Below are 21607 nucleotides of genomic sequence, written 5' to 3'. Positions count from 1 at the left end.
GGTGTAGTCTACCGACACGTATACTTGCTTGTTAGGATGATTGGTGGAGTGTGGGTGGGGTAGTCTAGTGCAGTGGATTCTGGTGACACTCTGCTCCTATGTGACTATTGCATGTTATGGTGGTCCCACAGCAGGTGGCACCACGGGACAGGCAGTAATAGGCTTCTGCCGTCTAAATATAGGGAGACCATTAGAAGGAGGAAGAAGCATGAAAGAATAATGTTTTTAACCCCAGTGTTATGATCACAGACAGAGTCCTGAGGCCTTTTCACCTGGCTATTTTATCTAGCATTCACCATGTCACTGATTTGGTGAAAATCCAGCAGGGTCAGCACCATGTGAAAACAGTAGGCTTGTCTGATTATCTCTGCAACTTGCAATTTTCAGTCCAGAAGAAAGTGGTCAAGAGTCCATGCAAGGGCTCTTTCTGTGATCATAGATCTGCAGTTACAGGTCATAATTAGTTTTCATCTACCATTTAGCTAGTTTCTATTTGACCAGACTCGTTCTTGACTCGTTCTTTTTATGCAAGTAATTTTGCTCATTCTAAATCTAAGAAGACTTATTTAGCCATGCTAGTAGTAATGGATGGGTACAGACATTCATGCCCCTCTAAGGGTAAATTCAAATAACCTTACTGATCTCCTGATTTTTCATCTAGCGCCATCTTCAGGTCAAAATTTCACTTTTGTCAATACTTTGGTTTGTGACTAAATACCTGCACAACTAATGGTATTCCCATCACCATCAGCTGTACACGGTTAATTGCAAAATAGCAAATGTTAGCATGCATGTGAACATGGTAATCATTATACCTGCATAACATCAGCTTGTGGCAACATCAGATTGTCTTTGTGAGCATGTAAGCATGCTGACATACGGCCGCACGGCTGTAGACTCTCTTTTATACTGTATGGAAACATCCTAACTCTAGTTTGGTCAATTTCGTTACATTTTATTGCTAAAAACCTTCATCCACCTATAAAGAAGAGTTTTTCTTTGTTTATTAAATATCTGAAAATTGTAGACATTCGAGAAGATTTTCAACGAGTCACATGTACTGTATTCTGTGATGCTGTTGATTTTGTTTATTGGTTGCTGAACATTTTTTCCACTCAAGCAAACACACTCATGTATAAGCCTGCTGAGTGGGTCTATGAATAAATAAGTGGTCCGAACCAACCACACTTCACACAGTCATGTATTTTTTTAGAGTGTAAAGTTATTGGAATTATTATTAGCACTTTAATACTGTAATCAAAAGTAACCATTATAAATACACTGAACGTGCATTTATGCGTGCAGTAATTGTCTAATCAGAATAAGGAATTAAAGGGAAAATTCACCACCTTTTATGTAAATGTCCAATCAGTGCTGATGGTAAATGTAGTCCACTGAAGAAATAAATTCCCCAGTGTGTGCTATATTGATCGATAAAGCTAATTTCTCCTGCTGCGGAGCTGTATCGGCTGCGCCTACGCGTCCCAGGATGCATTGCACTTAAGCGGCGAGTTCGCTACATCTCATAAATAAACAAAATATATATATATTATATATATAATTTGATAACACAATTCCACAATTTCTATCCAATCTTTCCGACTGGTATCATTCTATGAACAAAGAAGGTAAATGAGCTGAAAACAATGCTTTAAAGACAACAGTCTCTGTTTACCAACCTGAAGAAAAAGACCTCTGCTCTGCACTCATACTTGGGATGCCATTTTCACTCTTGGAAACGTAGCCCTAGCGAAAAGAACAAAGATGTTTTTGAATGGCATTGTGCCTCACAGCTACCAAAGCTGAAATAGCACTCTGTGGTTCTTCCTTGCCTCCAGACGGAGGCAAGGAGGACAAACAAAAAGATTTTGCAGCTGTGCCCAGTTGCGCCCCAGAGAATATCGGCAAGAAAGCGTTTTTTCAAACTATATCCATAACTCAGAAAGACAGAGATAAGGTTGGACATCTGTGAATTTTCCTTTTAATGACTAACTGCATATATGATATCCAATTTTAACTGATATATATATATAATTCCCTGATCCTGCAAACCTTACTCATATTACTTTTATAAATTTGTCTTTCAGATCCTGGCCATCATCTCCATCCTCTTCATTGTGCTATCCACCATTGCCTTGTCTCTGAACACCCTTCCAGAGCTGCAGGACACAGATGAGTTTGGCCAGTCTTCAGACAACCCACAACTGGCCCACGTGGAAGCTGTATGTATCGCCTGGTTCACCATGGAGTACCTGCTTCGCTTCCTCTCCTCCCCCAACAAGTGGAAGTTCTTTAAGGGTCCTCTGAACGTCATCGACCTGCTGGCCATCTTGCCCTACTACGTCACCATCTTCCTGACAGAATCCAACAAGAGCGTGCTGCAATTTCAGAACGTCCGCCGCGTGGTTCAGATTTTTCGAATCATGCGTATCCTGCGTATTCTGAAGCTGGCTCGTCACTCCACAGGTCTCCAGTCTCTGGGTTTCACTCTTAGGAGGAGTTACAATGAGCTGGGCCTGCTTATTCTTTTCCTGGCCATGGGCATCATGATCTTCTCCAGTCTGGTGTTCTTTGCTGAGAAGGATGAGGAGGATACAAAGTTTAAAAGCATCCCAGCTTCTTTCTGGTGGGCTACTATTACTATGACCACAGTAGGTTACGGAGATATCTACCCAAAGACTCTACTGGGAAAGATAGTGGGGGGGTTATGCTGCATAGCTGGAGTACTGGTGATTGCCCTACCTATTCCCATTATTGTAAATAACTTCTCTGAATTCTACAAAGAGCAGAAGAGGCAGGAAAAAGCAACTAAACGAAGAGAGGCCCTAGATAGGGCAAAGAGAAATGGTAGCATTGTCTCAATGAACTTGAAAGAGGCATTTGCTCGTAGTGCAGAACTTATGGATGTGGTGGTAGAGAAGAGTGAGAGACCTAATGACAACCATCTCTCTCCAAGCCATTGGAAATGGACCCCCAAGAGAGCTGCATCAGAAACAAGCTCAAACCGTTCCTTCAACGCCCAGGAGTTAGGCTCTCCCAGCAAGGCCACCAGTCCCCAGAGGCTAAATGTTCAGAAGCTCGAGGAGATGTACAACCAGATGGCCAAGACACAATCCCAGCCAAACCTCAATGCTAAAGACAGGGGCTCCAGAGCTGGCAAACAGAGGGATGAGATAGAGCTTGGGGCCATCCAAGATCACGGGCCATCGGCGATAGGAACCAGAGAAGGAGTTGGGGACATGAAAAGCTTGTCGAGCATTGACAGCTACATCAGTTGTGCTACAGACTTCCAGGAGAATCCACGCTACCCCCATAGTCCAGCAATGGACCTTGGTCTTCAGGAAAGCAATCGGTTCTCTCACAGTCCGGCTACAGCTTTCTCCCAGCACGGCAGTGCAAAAGCAGGCAAGCAAATCACTGGGGAGCGTGAGCCTATGCTGACTCCCATGTCTATCACAAAGCCCTCATGCTCAGAGAATGCACGGAGATTCTTCTTTTCTGGCAACTCCTCAAAAGGCCTTATCCCCAAAGGAGGCTGTCGCAGCGAGGGGGGTTCAGGCCTGTCCCCGCTCTCAGATAGCTCAGTAATGTCAGACCACTCTCTGTTAAGCCCTGAAGTTTCTGTCTACACCACTGCCAGCAGCAGAACCCCACCCAAGTCCCCAGAGAGCACCACCCTGGCCGCAACTGTCTTCACCTTCCACGACTCCTCAATCAGCAAATACATAGACGCCGATACGGACGATGATGAGCACCTCCGCGACATCTCTGATGCCAGTCCTTCAGAGCGTCTTTTGGCTGGTTCAAGCCCAAAACGCAGCATCAACATCAATTACCAGAAAGGCGCCAACCATTTAGAAGCCGCCCAAAAAATGCTGGGCCAGAACTGTCTATTCCCCATTGAAGGGATTCGTGGGATAGCTCACGAGAATCACGTAGGACCTGAGATGACACGTAGACCAAAGGTTGAGAGGGGGCGTCAAAACACTTTGGATAAAAGCCTCTGAGGTAGAAGTACAGCAGATATAAACAGGAAGCTGGAGCCAGAGTGTTTGTGATGGAGACACCGGACAGACTAAAAACACTCTATCAGCCAGAGACAACGAAAGTGGGAGAGACGAAGGGTCTCACTGGAACATTTCACAAATTACCTGAGCACGCCATTGGGCACTGAGCTCAGGGTCAACATGTGTAGTGAATACTCTGGGAGAAAAACACTTCTAAATTGGAGAATGTCACTGCCCCTCCTTCAACTCATTCCTATTAGTGGTATTACACAAAACAAAGAGCACTCCCAGGTAGCCAAAGGGTCTGTTCAGAGATCCACGTGGAAGCAGAGTCCACAGAGAAATTGAGATGTGGCTATAACTCGTGTAACCAAACTGAATGGTGGTTTTAGCGGCAGGGGGATATCTCAAAACTCTCCAGGAAAAAAAAATCCCAGCTGCCCACTATCCCGTTACTGAGTCCCACTTCATTTTGTAGTCTTGGAGATACAGGAGAGGACCTAGAAGCCTATAAGCTACTTACTCGTGCCCTCCATTCCCAAAACAGGCCTTAGTCATTTACATTTGTAGGGGTGTGCATGTCTGCATATACCGTGCGTGCATGTGTGTGAGTGAGCGTGAATGTTGATGGGTGATCTAATGGTAATTCATGTATACACACTCTTGAGATTGTCTTACCTGATTTATTTTTATATAGATAAGAGAGAGTTCCTTATAGAAATATGTGATTTGCTAGTCTGCTGTGTCATATGTGAAGAGTAATCCTGTGTAAGGTTCAATGTCTTGGCACAGAGGCTGCAGTTATCGGAGGCTCCAGCCCATCATCCATCATAATGAGTGCTCTTTCTTAAACAGTATTTTGCTATCCCCTATGTTATCATGTCATGGTGAGAATGGATTTCAAATCTTGACCAGTGAATATTGTCTTAGCACCTCAGTATCCTTTTCAAGGGATGGTAGTGGTAGTGGACCAAGATTTTTTGATATGGGCTAACATAAGAGCCAGAAATAATAAGCTTGATTGCTGCATAAAGCGCACATTTATGAAGCATGCATGCACCCAACCGGTCAACATACAAAAACATGAGACGCTTTTAAAAAGGAAATATATGAAAATCCTCTAATATAGTTTTTATGTTTACAGCATTATGATTACTGTCATAAAGTTTAGATTTCAGTAACAGATGTTCAGCATGCATTGGCCTTCCTTTGACCAACACGCAAGAGATCACACTCTCAGATAATGGACTATGTGTGTATTTAAAGCAGGGTTTCCATCTCTACTTTGCTCCTTTAATTGTCAAAATAAACTTTAATGGCATTAAATATACACCGCCAGGTTAACGCTACCAACCCATGCATGAGCACACACACCCACTAAAGATACATACAGTTATGAAAGACAATTTTCAGGATACATAGATACACTTAGTTTCCATGGTGACGACAAAGGCTGGCAGCAGCTCAGCAACGCTTTGTTAATTGGGGCAGGAAGCTCTGATTGCATGTAACGTATGTTCAACGCATATACAAGAACACACACACACACAGGCATGTTCCCATAAAGTGATAGGTATGCACAGTAGTCACATGTTAGCAGAGCCACTCCTCACTGTGCATATTTATGAGTAAAAGCAACATTATGATGTAAGGACCTTGTACGTTGTTATGTTTATGTCTAAAATCTCTGCAGCATTTCATAAATATTACAACTCCCCAGAATGCATTCTCTACTATCTGTTTATATTCCCATACCGCAGAGAGTATAGCAAGTGTCACTTATCACTGTTTATGAAACATATTACATGAATGACCATACACAGAATATAGAGGGACAAAAGTGCTGTATTTTAACCATAATCCCAACCGTAAAAATGTGAATTAAATTAGGGCTGGGCGATGTGGCCAAAATCTTCTATCATGATATAGGTCTTTTCATATCGCTTTAACGATATGTATCACGATATAGCATGTTTTCTGGTAATTAAATAAATAAATAGTCTATATGAAATAGCCACATGGTAAAGCCTATTTTGTATACTTCTCTGTGAATTAAATACTGATCAAATGAAAAGTACAGAGTATTTTCTCATTTTAAAAACTAGAGTGCAAAATGAACATAACTGTTTTAAGTGAAATTATAGAGAAAAAAGAAAGAAATATAGGCCTAGCCTATATCATGATAGAAACAATACAGAAAAATATATATACGATAGACATTTTTATATCGTCTTGACGACATATATCGTCATATTGCCCAGCCTCTAAATCGTATATTAAGATCGACTGACTTTATATCCGTATAGACCATGCTAACATGAGCAGAGTTAGTATGTAAGAGATAATGTACAGCAAGCCGATCATTGTTGTGAAATAAACCACGATGGGGCAATGCAAGGCAAACCCTGTCAGGGTTTATTTCACAACAATGACCGGCTCGTTGTACATTATCCAACTTATTACACAGCTACTTACTTAAGAAATCAATAATTTGACACAAAAATGGTCCGCCAGAGTCCGACATCAGAGCTGCGCTCATAGCAACGGTCTGTTACACATAGCAACGGTCTGTTATGCATAGCAACAGTCTGCTATAAAGAAATAACAGAGCGTAAAACGCCGTGATTGACCAATCAAGTAATAAAAAGAGTTAACAACCCACTGTTACTCCCTCAGCCCTTTGAAATCTCATTTCAAATGTGAAGGTACAACATTTTTATAATTCTAATTAATTTAAAAATTTCAAGAGCACGTCTTATCATAACTTCCTCATGTTAACGAGATGAGCGAAGAAGACCCTCACTGCCAACTAAACACATTCTCAAAGAAAAACTGACCAAATTTTAAACGCCAACGTATATTGGTGAGAGATACAAATAAAAGAGGTCACCGCACTATTATAAATGTAGGTGTTGAGTACAGTTTTAGTCAGAAGTCAACAGAATGTGATCGGCATACATTTTTTAAGTGTTGTGGTTAAGAGTCAAATCACAAACCCTGATTTCATTTCCTGTTTTAATCACAGAGTTGAACCATTTCATATTGCTCTCCCATAGTGAGAGGAGCTGACGCGTGAAAGGAATAACAATGACTGTGAGAGGCTGAGGGAACCGTGTGTGTGTGTGTGTTTGTGCGTAAACGTGTGTGCGTGTGTGTGTGTGTGTGTGTGTGTGTGTGTGTGCGTGTGTGTGTGTGTGTGTGTGTGTGTGTGTGCGTGTGTGTGTGTGTGTGTGTGTGTGTGTGTGCGTGTGTGACAGCTGTAAAGCCAGGGCATTAGAGCAGTGTGGCTGCTGCTTAATGGAAAAGAATGAACTATTTACGAATGTGTGCATGATGTCGGGGGGAATCCTGCTTCTGTTTTCTCCATATTATATCTGCAGTTGTGACTCTAACATGTAAACAGTAACACAGATTGTACTCTTTTCAAATGAGAAATTAAGATTACTTTTGCGTACGTTTCATTTTTGAAGTTGCAGCTTCATTTACTGCTGAGAAGAGAGGGATGGGAGGCACATTTTATGGATCTTATTTAACACACATCATATAATTAGGTGGTGATGAATTCATTTCATCCAGCTTCATAGACTATGTATCACAACATCCCTTTTTTTTATTCAAGTGAAATGTCTAATCATTGTCCTTTGTTGCACATAAACTTAAGTATCTGCTAATATTAGAAGCTAAATTCACATAAAAAAAGAAAAATGATCGCACTCAAAAGTATATTAAAATATAGACCTAAACTTAAGTATCGCATGCAAAGAGGTGTTAACAAATGAAATGATTTGATTTTTAAAATGAGAAAATGTCCTATGGCATAACAATTCACTGCTGATATTAAACATTTTCCAGATGGCCTCTGGTGATATTCAGATTGAATCATTTTTGAAGTCTCCCCATAAACTTGCCGTGAATGGCTACTCCTTTAGCTATATTTAGACATTAATTAATTATTCCCACAATAAACTTCTTCATATGACATTACGAGGTGGAAGTGGCACACGTCCAATTATACAATGAAAACATGATAAACATGCAAGCTTAGTACCTTACATTGTATTTTCGTAGGGTTAGACAACATCAGTCCCAACAAGAGAGGCATTTAGTTCAGACCAGTTGGATGTTAGTTCCTGATTAACTTTTCTTTGTATATTTATCTTTCTCTTATGAAAGGTCAAGGCCAATGTATGCCAACATCTTTTTACCCTGTCCATGGAGATTTCAAAATGTTTTCTTAATTTTGATGAAACAAATTTCAGTCAGAAATGTCCTTCTGAGTGCATTACATCATTAAAAAAATGGATAACTAAGTTTCATTTTCAACATAAAGGACATTCAGATTACATAACCTCTTGTGAAGCATAATGTGAGCTTCTGTCCCATCATTTAGGTTTTCTATATTACACAGAGGTGGAAAGAGTACTAGAAAACTTTAAATACATTTTTACTCAAGTAAAAGTTGGCTACTTGTGTAAAACATGTACTTAAGTAATGTTAAAAGTGAATATTAGGTCAGTTAAAATGAGCGAGAGTAAAACGTTACTGCCTTACGTTTAGAAAAAAGGGGGAGGAAGGGGTATGATGATAAATTAAAGACCATCTTTCGGCTACAAAAAATAGATTGCATTAAATGTCAACTTATATACAAGTGGAACAACATTAGCAACAAGACCTTCTGTCCAAACCAACAAATGGACACTCTGCAGTCTGTGCATACAACTGATTATAATTTATATAAATATACAACTGCCTTCCTCAATGTAGCCACACAAGAATGAACCAGAATACTCAGATATGTCAACAAAAATGATCACCAATAAATAAAAAAAGAGCTATGGACACCAAGGCGCCTGAAACTTATTTTAGAATAACCAGTAGAATAAAACATCGCACAAAAGCAGACAATGTAAACAATATGAACTTGTTTTTATAAACACACATATTAGCCTACAGCACAGTTTTTACACACACCTTACCTACGTTGCTAGGCAACGTTAACGTTCTCAACCAAAGAACGTGTATTGCCAAGAAGTGAAAGTCAATTGTTCGTTCTGTTGCAACATCAGCGCCCAGCAGCAGAGCTACGCTTCCGCCATGTTGGACTGAAAGCGACTTCCCGGACGCCAGTAAAGATTTATCTCTTTGCTTCTATACTCTTTGGTTCAACAGTGTGTTGTTGTACTCACCTGTCTGAACGGCACTAGTGCCAAGTCCTCCACAATCTGCTCCAGTTTCAACTGCTCTACTCGTTCACTCTCAAAGAATAACCAGTCCAGGCTCTGCCATCACATGGAGGATTAACAGTCTCAAACAGCAGAAAGTCCTCAATCAACTCAATGAAGGTTGAAGTTAGCATGTTAGCATTTAGCATATTAGCCAGACATCGTGGGTGCTTCACTTAGCGTGCTCGCTGAGGTCAGTCATTAATTGAGATAGATGCAACATTTTTTTTAACTACGCATAGGTACAATAGTTATATTATTATAACCACACTCCATAGGTTAATGATAACCTTCATTTGTGTTAGAAGTGCTAGCCCCGGCCGTGAACTCAGCCGTGAACTCTGCAAACTTTTCTACGTAAAGGCAATGCGCACTAGCCAATCACAGCCCAGTAGTACTAACCAATCACAGCACAACACCGCAGAAACACCTGCAGCTTCTTCTCTGCTGCAGCTGCTGTTTTATCTGTTCCTCTCTCACAGTTTGTCAGGACTTTTTCCATGTGAATTTTGTTTTTAGTCTGTAATGGATGCGATTTGAAATGTAGCAAAGTAAAAGTAAAATTACCAATTTCAAAAAAATACTCAAAGTACAAGTACACAAAAAAAAAACTTTGTCAAGGTAGAGTGTAAATGTAATTCATTACTTTCACCCCCAGGGACCATGTTTCACTGAAATAACTCACAACAATAATGACAATCAATATTCCATGAATAGACAGCAAGCACTATTTTAGAGATTTATTGTCTGCAAATATTACACAAATGTGCACCCATGCACATACACACAAACACGTATTTAAATCCTGACACTAGTATTGAGACTCTTAATCTTTTAGACAGGGTAGTGCAAAAGAAACATCAAGCACGGTGTTGTGATTTGATACCTGACTGTGATACTGTGACATGATACCACCATAATACAAAAAAATATATTCATCTATTTTAGAAGATCCTTGTTTTTACTTCATTTTGGCACTTTACTAACCTCCATTTCCAAGGGAGCCATTCAAATTAACACAATCTAGTAGTCTAAAAGAGCTTTTAATTTCACTGAGATCCCTGTGGAGTGATTCAAAGGACTAAACCATCATGCTTTATGAAGAAAACACAATCAAGACTTGTTTTATTTCTCATTTATTGATACAAACTAAGAGGAAGAGCACATATTCTCAAACTTTCCATAACAAGAAACCTATAGGAGAACTTGGTTGTCGCACTAGCTGCTAAATGAAACTGTAAAGAGGTTCAAGTCTTTTCATTTTTTGTTAGAACCCCATATAGGACCCTTTTCAAGGTAGTTTCAAAAACCCAGTGAGAACCAGTGCTTTAGCAAGTAGCCCAGTTCCACATACTCTGAATCGAACACTGTATTACAGGGTTGGGGTCGATTCAGGATGCCTTGATGGAGTAAAACACACATCACACTATAAAAGGAACCAGTATTAGAGCATGAGACTAATTAGTACAAATTAAAAAACACAAACTCTATTTTTTTCTACGTTTAAGCTCTCAGTGGAATTGACCCCAACCTTGCCTAAGCCATCAGTCTTTGTAAAGTACACTCTTTCCAGGGAATTGAAAAAAAATATTTGAACGACCTTAGCCAGCTCTTATACAATGTTGTTTGTAGGTCCCGAGGCTGTCTGTTTTGTAAAAGAAAAAACAACTCATTTTTACCTGTTGACTTTCTATGCTGTTGTTTCTGTATAAATGTTCTATTGTTCAGTGCATGTTGTAACTTTGGCGTTGTGACTGGTTGTGAATCACACAGAGCCAGTTCTTCTCATGTAAAAAAAAAAAAAGTGTCTCAATGTCCCGAGATATTTCTATTTCTTAAGAAAAGCAACATTTCCCTTGGATGACTAAAAATGAAATAAATCAGATCACTTTACATTTTGATTAGGAATTTCTGACTTTCATTTTACTGTTCATTTGCCGTTTTTGATGCAAACCAAAAATATGTATTATTCAAGTTTTTGTTGAGCAGTGAGGACAACAAATGTATTATATTCTGACTAAGAAATATGATTTTCATTGGCACACATTCAGCCATATTAATAAAACGTTTACATGTAGTTGCACTAATCTGGAGAAGAAGCACAACTGAGCATTGAGCAGAACTCTTACATAGAGAACATTTGTGTTTATTATGGTGACAGATTGTTCTTTATACATAGAGTCTGAGTGAACATGTGCAGGAGGGAGGCTAACGGGAGGAAGGAGGAGGTTAGATGAAGAGGAAGCTGTGGGCTGTTGGGCAGGAACAGGCCTCCAGCCTCCCCACACGCCTCCACACACCCCTGCATCGAGGGTTTCCCACCGCCTGCCACTGGAGAGACTGTCTTCTGCAGGGAGGATGGAGGAAGGAAGGAGTTAGTGCTCACAAGATTTCTCTTTAAATACAAGTGATAAACAATGTCGCCATCTAGTGGTAGTCCTCCTCACTGTTACCAATCAGATCTAAGAAATCCATCACAATCCACATATCAGTACTCTATATCCATCACTGCCCCTCTCAAACAGACTAGTCAGAAACACAAACAGGTAGAACGGTGTTATGCATGCTACATTTTTACAGATACCACGGCTAGGATCTTCTGTCTGTGCAGTGCGACAATATGGATATGGTTAAGGTTAAAGTTAGGATGGATGTGTTTTGGGATTAAAGGTTCCCTGTGGAGTTTTGGAGCTCTAGTAGCGCTATGGAGCAGTTTTTTCTCCCCATTCTATTCATCTCGTGCATGCCACATGCACACGCCACCCACTCTATACACATTTATGCTAATGGCGTTCCACTAATCTACTAGTGGCGGTAAAGATATGCAGCAATGCACCAATAAAGAGGACTTCTTACTAGTAAACATGGGTGTAAACAATGCAAGTTTCAAACATTTAAGATCCAGAAAATCAGCTTTGAAAGTGTTTTATGTGTAAGGAAATGCATTCATCACTTTTTTTTAGACCTTAAGCATACACACAATGTGTTTTGGTTAATAACACTGACATAAACAACAAGTGATGTCTGCAAATGGACTGCTCTCTTTTTTTTATAATTTAATATGGTGTAATCATTTCTCCTTAATGCAATTACAGAAATTACCTTTTTGCTGTCTATATTTTATGGTAAATGGGCAACAGTTATCATAATCCTGATTTATAATTATATATAAATCAGGATTATTATATACAAATAATTATTAAATATATCCTTAAAGGAACAGTTCAACATTTTGGGATAATTTGCTTTCTTGCTGAAAGTTAGAGGAGCAGATCTACAGTATATATCACTATTGTGTGTACATTAAATATGACGCTTCCGTTAGCAGCTGCTTAGCTTAGCTTAGCACAAAGACTGGAAGCAGGAAAACAGCAACCATGGCCATGTCCAAAAATAAAATCGCCTAATCTTAATTTATAATTAAGTAACGTCTATCCTTAAAGGCTACATGCAGCTACATATTTACAGTACAGACATGAGAGTGGTATTGTTCTTCTCGTCTTGGAAAAAAGGCAAAATGTATAATGTTTAAGTGATGTTTCATGAACAAAAAAAGGGAATCTTCTAGTCAAAGGGAGCGATTTGACAACAGCTTAGGATTCAGTATCAGATCATGTCCAGAATACAATATGATCACATTTCCTATGCATAGTGCACCAAACAAACAAATATATAATTTACACAAACATTAGTCAACGCATTTAAACCATATTTGTGGTATTTTGTAACTCACTTCTCTGTGTAATAATGATTACCTATTATTAATCATGAAGGACAAGTGTTGTGTTTTTATTATGAGTAATAACAGTCACAATTACTTTCTAATTTACTCATGTGTTATACTGTTTTTAGTGGGTAATTACAGAATAATTGACTCTACTGTCATAGGGTGAAACAGAAAGGTCGCCTCTATTAGTGAAATTGTGTGCAACATTGAGTTTCTTTACATGTGAGCAAATTTAACTCCAAGCCAATTTCATGGTTGAATAAACTCTTGGCTGGGCTTTAAAAACAAACACCTTATCTCTCTCTCTTCTGGCCAACAAACACAAGCTTAAATGTGTGTAAAGGCTTTCTGAATTCAAAGAGTTTTCTTTTTTTATTATTTGTTCAATCATCAAGTTGTGATATGACAATGTTTTCATGCAAGAAACCAATAATCTTAGGATGCATATTCGCCATTCTTACCTGCCCTCGCCGTTTTCCTCTCCGTCTCCGGCACAGTGTGTCTGTCCAGCGGCGAGAGCGGGCGGCTGGCACTCGACACACACGCGGTGGCCCTCCCTCAGGTGCTGCATCCACTGGGTGTGTGGGCCCGAACTCTGCTGGCATCCTTTTGTCAGAGAGGCCAACTGAAACTGGACACAATACCTATTTTACACACAAACACACAAACACACACCAAACTCAGACTAGAAGCACATGGACGATACATGAGAACATATCAAAGGCATGGCATAGGGACTCTCTGAACGTGTTACCCTATAATGTCGCTGCCGTCGGGGATGTCTCTTTTCTTCCTGGCGTTGCCATAGCCACCCGTGATAATCAGCGCTGGCACTGCAGAGGGAGCATCCATGATAAGAACATTACATGTGACCATATGTTGCAATAGCTCATACATTTAAAATGAGCATGTGCTGGGAAAATGTTCACGAGAGTGTGATTCTCTGGTGTGAAACAGCGCGGAAAACTGGAGGAAACAGCTTTTGCTCGTGTGCTTCATCAGATATGTGCTGGAGGGGCAGTGGCTATAAATCATACTGCATATACTATTACAGTATGTCTAAAGGCCCCATGTATCATATCAGTATCCCCATCACTCTTTTACAGCGAAACATACATCACAACAACATAGCTGCATTCAGTATAATTGGTAGAATAGAATAGAATGGGTAGTATTTCAGCTCTTCAGTGCCACAGCAGCATAGTGTATTATGAAACATATTCATTAAATGATTAAAGACAGCACATGAAGGATTATCAGAACTTTTATATTTACTAAGTCTTAATTAATATTATCTAACACTGTTGACATCTAACTAAAGCGAGGAATCTCTGTCTGTCTGTCTGTCTGTCTGTATGTCCTTCGCATATCTGGAGAACCGCTCATCCGATCGACTTCACACTTGGCGGGTGTATTGTTGGTCGTAGTATAACAATGAAGTTTACGTTTAGCCTGTAACTTCTGAACCATATTTCTCAAAAACAAAATTATTGCATCTAGATTTGTTTTTCCGTTGTTTTGAATTGTGTCCACATCTGGGTTTTTTGCTACTCCTCCTACAAATTTTTAGCAATCGTCATCAACTTCGGTACAGAACATCTCTGGACCAAGCCGGAAATAGTTACTTTTTGGATTTTTGATGTTCCGTACAGTTTTGCTATAACTGGCCCTCACAGTTAGCTCAAATGCTGTGGGTACCTAATAATAAAAAAAAAACTAAATGCTTTCTGGTATTGCAACCACATTTGGTAGACACGTGTATATATGATGTCTGAGTGACTGTGGCTGATTTGGTGCCATTTGGCCAATAGGTAGTGCAGTAGCAGCATCATCTAACTATAAAGCTCTCTGTCTGTATGTCCTTCACATATCTCTAGAACCGCTTATCCAATCTTCTTTGCATTTGGCGGGTGTATTGCCGGGGACCCAAGGATGTGTTTTGTCGAAGTTGGTGCAATTTGGACGCGCGACACGTTCAATATCAATAAACTTTGAATAAACAAGGGAAGAGCAATCTTTGCAGCAGCGGGGACGGGGCTTCAAGGCTCTGCGGACTGAGTCGAACATGTTTTCCACAGTGGGCCTTTACAGGCTCATTGACTGCAGTTAACTTCTGCTGCTGGATGCTGTTACATTACAACTAAACTCTTTTACACTTCCCTGGAGTCAACGAGCGATGATCGTTTCTCGACAACCCTGCAAGGAGCACTTCCGGGTGGCAAAGCAATCGGCCTGCTCAGAACGACCATGGGCACTGCACTAGTATCTAAAATGACAACAAGGCAGTAATTTAAAAAAAACATGCATTGTTTTGCATGTGACTCCATTTCACTGAATAAAATACCAGAATCAGATATGTAATGATCTGTCTTCTGATCAGGTAATCAGATGCGGCTGTATGAATGGATATTGTACTGTGATTTTTACTATTATTTATGTGTCTTTTACAGGCCAGTTAACAATTAAGAGGTGTTTTTTTTTTTTTACATTGCAGTCTGTCCCAGCTATTACCTTCAAATGTGACCTGGCCTTATCACAGTTTAAATAACCATGTTTACCTAAGTGGCCCTATAAATCAGCCATATTTTTTTCCTTTAATATCTTACAATGTCACAAATTCTGCTGTCTTCCAGTGGATAGGATAACTACAGCATGAAGTGATTCCACCAAATGTCAGAGAAGAATGTGATCATCACATGGATGAGGATGTGCAGAAGGATCCCAGTAGGTTTTTCCTCACCCAGTGGGTTGTGACAGTTCCCTTGCTGGGACCAGTACTCTGCGCAGCCGGCGTGCTCCTCCAGATGGGGGCAGGGTTTGCCTGCGTTGAGCGGCTCCTGCAGGATCTCCCTGCTCCGCCTGCGGACTGTGGCCCTGCATTGCTCGGCACAGCCTGACCACTGCGTCCACTCGCTCACCACACAGGACAGCGCTGAGGGACAAAGAGACAGAGCACAAAACCAGCATCATAGAAATAACTTAAAGGTACAGTGTGTAGGATTTGGTGGCATCTAGTGGTGTGGTTGCAGATTGTAATAAACTGATTACCCATCTGCTCACTCCTCCCTTTCCAAGACTGCGGTAACGTGAGCCGCCGAGTGCAAAACCGTCGAACGCCGTTCGCCTCGCTCAGAGACTATCCTTACCATAATAACACTACTTTAGGAGCAACGGAAGTCAAACGGCGGTTGGCGGTACCACGGTTTTTCACTCTGCCTCTCACGTTATCACAGTGTGTCAGAGAACTACGGTGGCCTTCTGGTAGCGTAAAAACACGCCAGGCTCTCTTTAGTGCTGGTGTTTGGTTTGTCCGTTCTGGGCTACAGTAGAAACATGGCGGGCGATGCAGAGGACCTGCTCCCTATGTAGATATGAAGGGCTCATTCTAAGCTAACAAAAACATGATTGTTACTTTCAGGTGATTATACACTAATGAAAACATAGTTTTCAATATTATATTCCTGCAAATAGATCCCCTTAAATGTGACACACTGTTCCTTTAACTGGTGTCAGATGTCTACAGATCAAGATGCCACATTAATGTCCACAATCAGAACATTTCAGTGACACTTTCGTCCTCTTGTTAATATAGGACAGACTCACAGTGAACATTTGCCAGTTTGGGAGGATTTTTTAGAGCCATCCAATGGCATACAAATTTGTCTTTTAATACAAAATCATAATCATTTTCTAAAAGTCATTTTATTAGTTCTATTTTTGGTTAGGCCTATTTATGTTTTTCATGATGTATACCCTATACCCATATGATGCATTTTATTGAGAAAACTCTTAAATGTCCCATATTTTATAAAGTCAGATTTTCATGTCGTTTATATTATAAAGCAGGTTTAAGTGCTTTATAAATACTGTTAAACTATCAAAATGCTCAAGATACGGAAGAATACACACAGCCTGTATTCAGAAATTGTGAGGTGAAAACAAACTTTTAGGATTTCTGTCCATTTGTGATGTCACAAATATACAATATTTAGACCATTGCATGTTTTTAAACCTAAACATTCTAAATGTGTCCCAGTTTATTTCCTGTTGCAGTGTATGTAAATAACATCAGCTTACAGGAAGTAAATATGGACCCAAACTGTTGCCTAGCAACGCAATTCCGTTGCAATTCCATTGAAATGTACTAAAACGGAGTGTTTCAGACAGAGGGTAAATACAGGTATATTCAGGCTGACAGCATGAGGAAAATAAAGTTTTTTTTTTAACATTACAGCATGTAAATATGTATTAGTAGAAACAGAAAAAACAAGTATGAACCTGAAAATGAGCATGATATGGGACCTTTAAACAAACATCATTAATATCATCACACTGTGCTGTAATGGATTAATGATATGTGATAAACAGAAGTGGTTTTGTCACCTGGGCAGGCTGTCTCATAGTCGTGGCAGCAGTCCAGGGTGGACACACAGGCCTGGTCGCAGTAGCAGGTCCCATAGGAGCGGTCAGACCTCCATCCTCTGCTGATGCATGCCGGGTCCCGGCCGGAGCAGCACAGACCTGCATCCCGACAGCCCGATGAGACCGGACCTACCAGGAACAGAGACACTAGGAGACAAACCAGAGAGACACAGCTGCTGCTGCTGCTGCTGCTGCTGCTCACTGGCATCACAGCATGCACCTCAACACTGTTAGTGCTCGGCTGTGCAACAAGTTAAAGGATGTAGTGTGTGAAGTTATTCACCAGAGGAGTGTTTTCCTGTTAAAGGATCATCTGTGGTGGTCAGTCAGGTCAGCAATGCGACCAGCAGGAGTTGAAGCTGGTCGGTGAGTTGGAAGTTATTCATGTGTCAACTCTGTGTCCCTTAAAGGAACAGTTCACCACTCTATGTATACTGAACAAGAAACAATTCTCTACTGGCTATGTATAAGATCAATTAGGAAAGCTTTAGATTAGATCAATTAGACCCAAGTAGCAGATATACAACATAATAATTAGGCTATTATAATTTTCCACAAGATTTTACAGTTAATTTGTTACCTTGTCACCAAATGCATTGCTTTATTTTGCCAAAGCATCGTGAAAGAAAACAGAAAAGAAAACTTTTTCCCACCATATTTTCATTTTAGATTTATTTTTACCCTGCTTTACAAGATAGTAAACCTGCAGAAAGTTTTTGGCATCATTAGGCAAAAAAAAATCCATAATAACCTTTTTCAGCCTATAGTAATTCAAGTGTTCTGAGAGAAAACTAGACTTCTGCACCTCCTCATGGCTCTGTTTTCAGGCTTTAGAAAATGTAGCCCGTGACGGGAGACTTTGGCCAATCACAGGTCATTTCAGGGAGAGAGCATTCCTATTGGCTGTGCTCCGGCTGGTGGGCGGTGCTCGGTATTTCTTCAGCTGATCTCAACATGGCTGCCGGGTCACAAACTTTCTCATTTTACAGCTAAACCGTACACTACAAGATGTTTCTAAAAACATTTGAGGAGAGAAATAGTCATTACAGTAGCAGAATATTGATTCATATTTGATCAGCGCTGCCTCGTTTGACCGTTTGATCAGAGTTTGTGAGCGAGACGGCAGGCTCCAGCTCGGCTCTGATTGGTTGTTTTCCTCCGGTCTGTGGAATCTTGCAGATGCCGTTAGGAGCACCGGAGGACAACAGTGTCTTATGCACTATTGATAGGATATAGCAACCGTTTTATAAAAATAATGTTTTTTAATCATATTTGCTCCATTACTACCCACTGCAGCTTAAAGTATTAGCCTGCCTTCATTAGATCAAGACATCAGACCTAATTACTGGTGCTGAATGCCAGAAACAGAATAAAAGATAAGATATAGACCCCTGCTGGGATGCATTTGCATGGCATTTTACATTTTCTAGAAGCCATCAGCAACATGTAGCCTGTAGTAAAATCCACCTTTACTCGCTAAACCACAGTAGAAAAATGTCTGTTTGCCTAAACAAGTCTCTCACTGCCTCTCTCTCTCTCTCTCTCTCTCTCTCAATGTGTTGGCGAAGCAGCCGGCTTCCCAGGCCCATGTGAGCCTCAACATGTGAAAAGAGTGGATTAATGAAACTAGTATGGCCGAGGTTATTCATGCAAAAAGAACAACAGTGTGGACAGTGTGGGCCTCTACTCGGACTAAGATTCCCAGTAGCCTTCTGATGTGTGTGTTGAGGGAGAAGATAGGAACAGACAGAGGGGGGAGCTGAAAAGACTACACTGCTCAAATTACCACAAGTTGAAGAATTGAGGGAAACATAGAGCGAAAACAGTTGTGGATCTTTTTCCCTGTGTGTGGCCCTATACCTCGTGGGCCCCTGCAAAAACTGCTTGCAGAGACGACAAGCATTTACTGCTCCAGTAAACAGGCAGTCAGCATTTATTGGATACGGGCCCATATTGACACCACTCACGCCTTCTCTCCTGCTCTTATTTCTCTTCTTATCTCATTTTTTATCAGGAAACTTGAAGATTTTCTTTCCAAAATAATATTTCTAAAGCAGTTCTCACAACAAAATGACTACTTGTTTACATTGGACCACGGGTTGTGTCTTAAAAGTTGCACAGATTCGATAAACTCTGCTCTGAAAAGACAGAAATGGCCCAGCAGGGTTGGATGGCTTCCCGCCAGTAGAAAACAGTCAAAAATGTATCATTTTTACAGCGTATCCAACCGCTGGCAAACAATCAGACACAGCTCCACACACTGGATCCACATCACTTGAGCTGCTTGCCAATATTCAGGTATTACCACCAGATTTAAGGCTCTGAGGTTTCCAAGTGTTGCTCAACAAGTCACAGTAGGGCAACATTCTTGGCAGCATCTAAACTGACTTCCTTCTTACAACCTCGACCCATTTCTGTAAATATATTCAGTATTTATTTGTCTTCACATCATGTTGTTGTGAGGTAAAAAGCTTCACCACTTTTAAAATGTTGTCAGATTTTCGGTATCATTTCATTTTACAGTTCCGCAAATTTCATGGTAATTATGTGATAATTAGCAAGTAACCTAGTTGAATTTCTTTGGATTTCTGAGGTAGATATTGGGGTAATTTGGCAGTAATTCCAAAGAAATTTCAAGTAGGTTACTTGCTAATTATCACATAATTACCAATGAATTTAGTGGACCTGTAAAATGTTCTTTAGAATATACTGTATATAGGCATACAAGAGCTACTCTTTACATTACTGGTGGAAGTTTCAACTAAGATGCAACAATAACATAACTGCATGGCAACAACAAATGTAGATGTAGGTTGATTGATTGTTTGATTGATATTCTAAACAGAAAGTAATAATTACTGAAAGGCAGAAAAAAGCCATGAAATGCTTTAAACTAGAATTGGAGTGGATGTTTGTACCAAATTTCAAGATATTCGCTCAAGGCGTTCCTGAGTTATCACATGAATGGGGCGAACGTGAGGTCACAGTGACTTTTGACCTTTGAACACCAAACTCTAATCTGTTCATCCCTGCGTTCACAAGAATGGGTCGGATGGACGGATAACCCAAAAACAGGCCGCCAGCACAGAGGCATAAAAAAGTTTAAATGCTGAATTTAAATTCAGGATTTATAATAAGTGGTTTAAAACAACGGCAAATTTGCTCATATAATTCACTAAATATGGCTCACGTGCCAACACAGGGAGTAAACAAGGCTGCCAGTGTTCACCTACAAAACAAAAGCGTGATACACAAGAAGCAGCATTCCTATAGGACATAAGTAACAACGCAGAGATTTACTGTTCACGTATACATAATCTGCTTATGTTCTCATTTAATAGCCTATGACTGCAGGGCAGAGGTAGAACTGTGACTATAGATTGTCCTTGAACAGTGAACAAAAAATGTGAACTTTATCTCACTGCTTAACTACAAATTTACTGTGAGTCAGCGGTTTTATAACCTCTGAGCCACTGCAGCGTCTCTGTGTACAGGTACAAGATGTCTGGGAGTCTATAAGGTTTAGAGCAGGTCTATTCTATTACATGTTTAGAAGGGCCAAGGGGCTGGACATTTACGTTTCCTATGTCTGATCTTCAAAGATAGGAATTTAAATGTGAAACAATACACATTTTTAATCTTAGAAGATTATTGTTTTAATAAACACAATGTTGTATTTAACGTCTTTTTAAATTCAGTTTGACTCTCCTAAACTCCCTCTGCTCAAACAGCCTGGGTTCAAACTTTTAACAAGACATAACTAATGAATGGGCTAATTAGCTTAGAAATAAAATGATGATCTTCTAATAATAAAACAACGTAAACACCCATAAACTTGGAATCTTTATGGTTACTTAAATAAAAACACAATGGCATTGCTTTTAACATTCCATAACAATAGCATGTGCGGTAATGTTGATGAACGGGAATAAACTCTCTTATTGGAAGACATTATTATTATTTTGTTATACTTTTTTCATATTTATAAATGATAAAAGGACCAGATTGAGGTCGTAAAGGGGCGGATTCAGCCCATTGGCCGCCAATTAAATAGGCCTGGTTTAGAGTAATTAGCAGCTCTTCATTCTCATTTTCTTACTTTTGTATTACTTAAAAATATTTTTTTAAAAATACTCACTCAGCTGAGGATGGATTTAGAAACAAACTGCATTGAAATCCTCCCACAATTAGTGGGACTTTTTGGATTATTTGGATTTATTATGGGGCGT

The 21607-nt window shown here is 40.0% G+C and overlaps 2 protein-coding genes across 2 annotated transcripts in view; one reads left to right on the top strand and one right to left on the bottom strand.

The window, feature by feature from the left end:
* The window catches only part of kcnb1 (potassium voltage-gated channel, Shab-related subfamily, member 1), a 39466-nt gene extending 33387 nt beyond the window's left edge, over positions 1-6079 (top strand). Inside the window, exon 3 of the mRNA XM_037784323.1 lies at positions 2088-6079. Within this exon, the coding sequence (XP_037640251.1) occupies positions 2088-4007 (1920 nt within the window). The 3' untranslated portion in view covers positions 4008-6079. The remainder of the gene's footprint in view (positions 1-2087) is intronic.
* A 1169-nt stretch (positions 6080-7248) lies between these two features.
* Positions 7249-17673, bottom strand: si:dkey-7k24.5 (somatomedin-B and thrombospondin type-1 domain-containing protein). The gene is made up of 5 exons (XM_037787328.1): positions 17340-17673; positions 15697-15888; positions 13711-13789; positions 13418-13600; positions 7249-11576 (listed from the first exon to the last, which is right to left on the bottom strand). Exons 1-5 carry the CDS (start codon positions 17584-17586, stop codon positions 11459-11461), a joined length of 819 nt encoding a protein of 272 aa, XP_037643256.1. The 5' UTR covers positions 17587-17673; the 3' UTR covers positions 7249-11458.
* Between the last annotated feature and the right edge of the window lie 3934 nt (positions 17674-21607).

The sequence above is a fragment of the Sebastes umbrosus genome, chromosome 1 (assembly GCF_015220745.1).
Source record: "Sebastes umbrosus isolate fSebUmb1 chromosome 1, fSebUmb1.pri, whole genome shotgun sequence".
Taxonomy (NCBI): domain Eukaryota; kingdom Metazoa; phylum Chordata; class Actinopteri; order Perciformes; family Sebastidae; genus Sebastes; species Sebastes umbrosus.
The sequence above is the reverse complement of the archived record's forward strand: the minus strand, read 5'-3'. Positions and strand labels throughout refer to the sequence as shown.

Bases quoted from the DNA above. Each gene is read 5' to 3' on its own strand.
- si:dkey-7k24.5 (XM_037787328.1), bottom strand. From the start codon at position 17,586: ATGCCAGTGAGCAGCAGCAGCAGCAGCAGCAGCAGCTGTGTCTCTCTG. The intron at 13,601-13,710 runs GTAACACGTTCA...TGTGTAAAATAG, and splicing joins GACGGCAGCGACATTATAGG to GTATTGTGTCCAGTTTCAGT. The intron at 11,577-13,417 runs GTAAGAATGGCG...TCCTCCCTGCAG, and splicing joins GAGGAAAACGGCGAGGGCAG to AAGACAGTCTCTCCAGTGGC.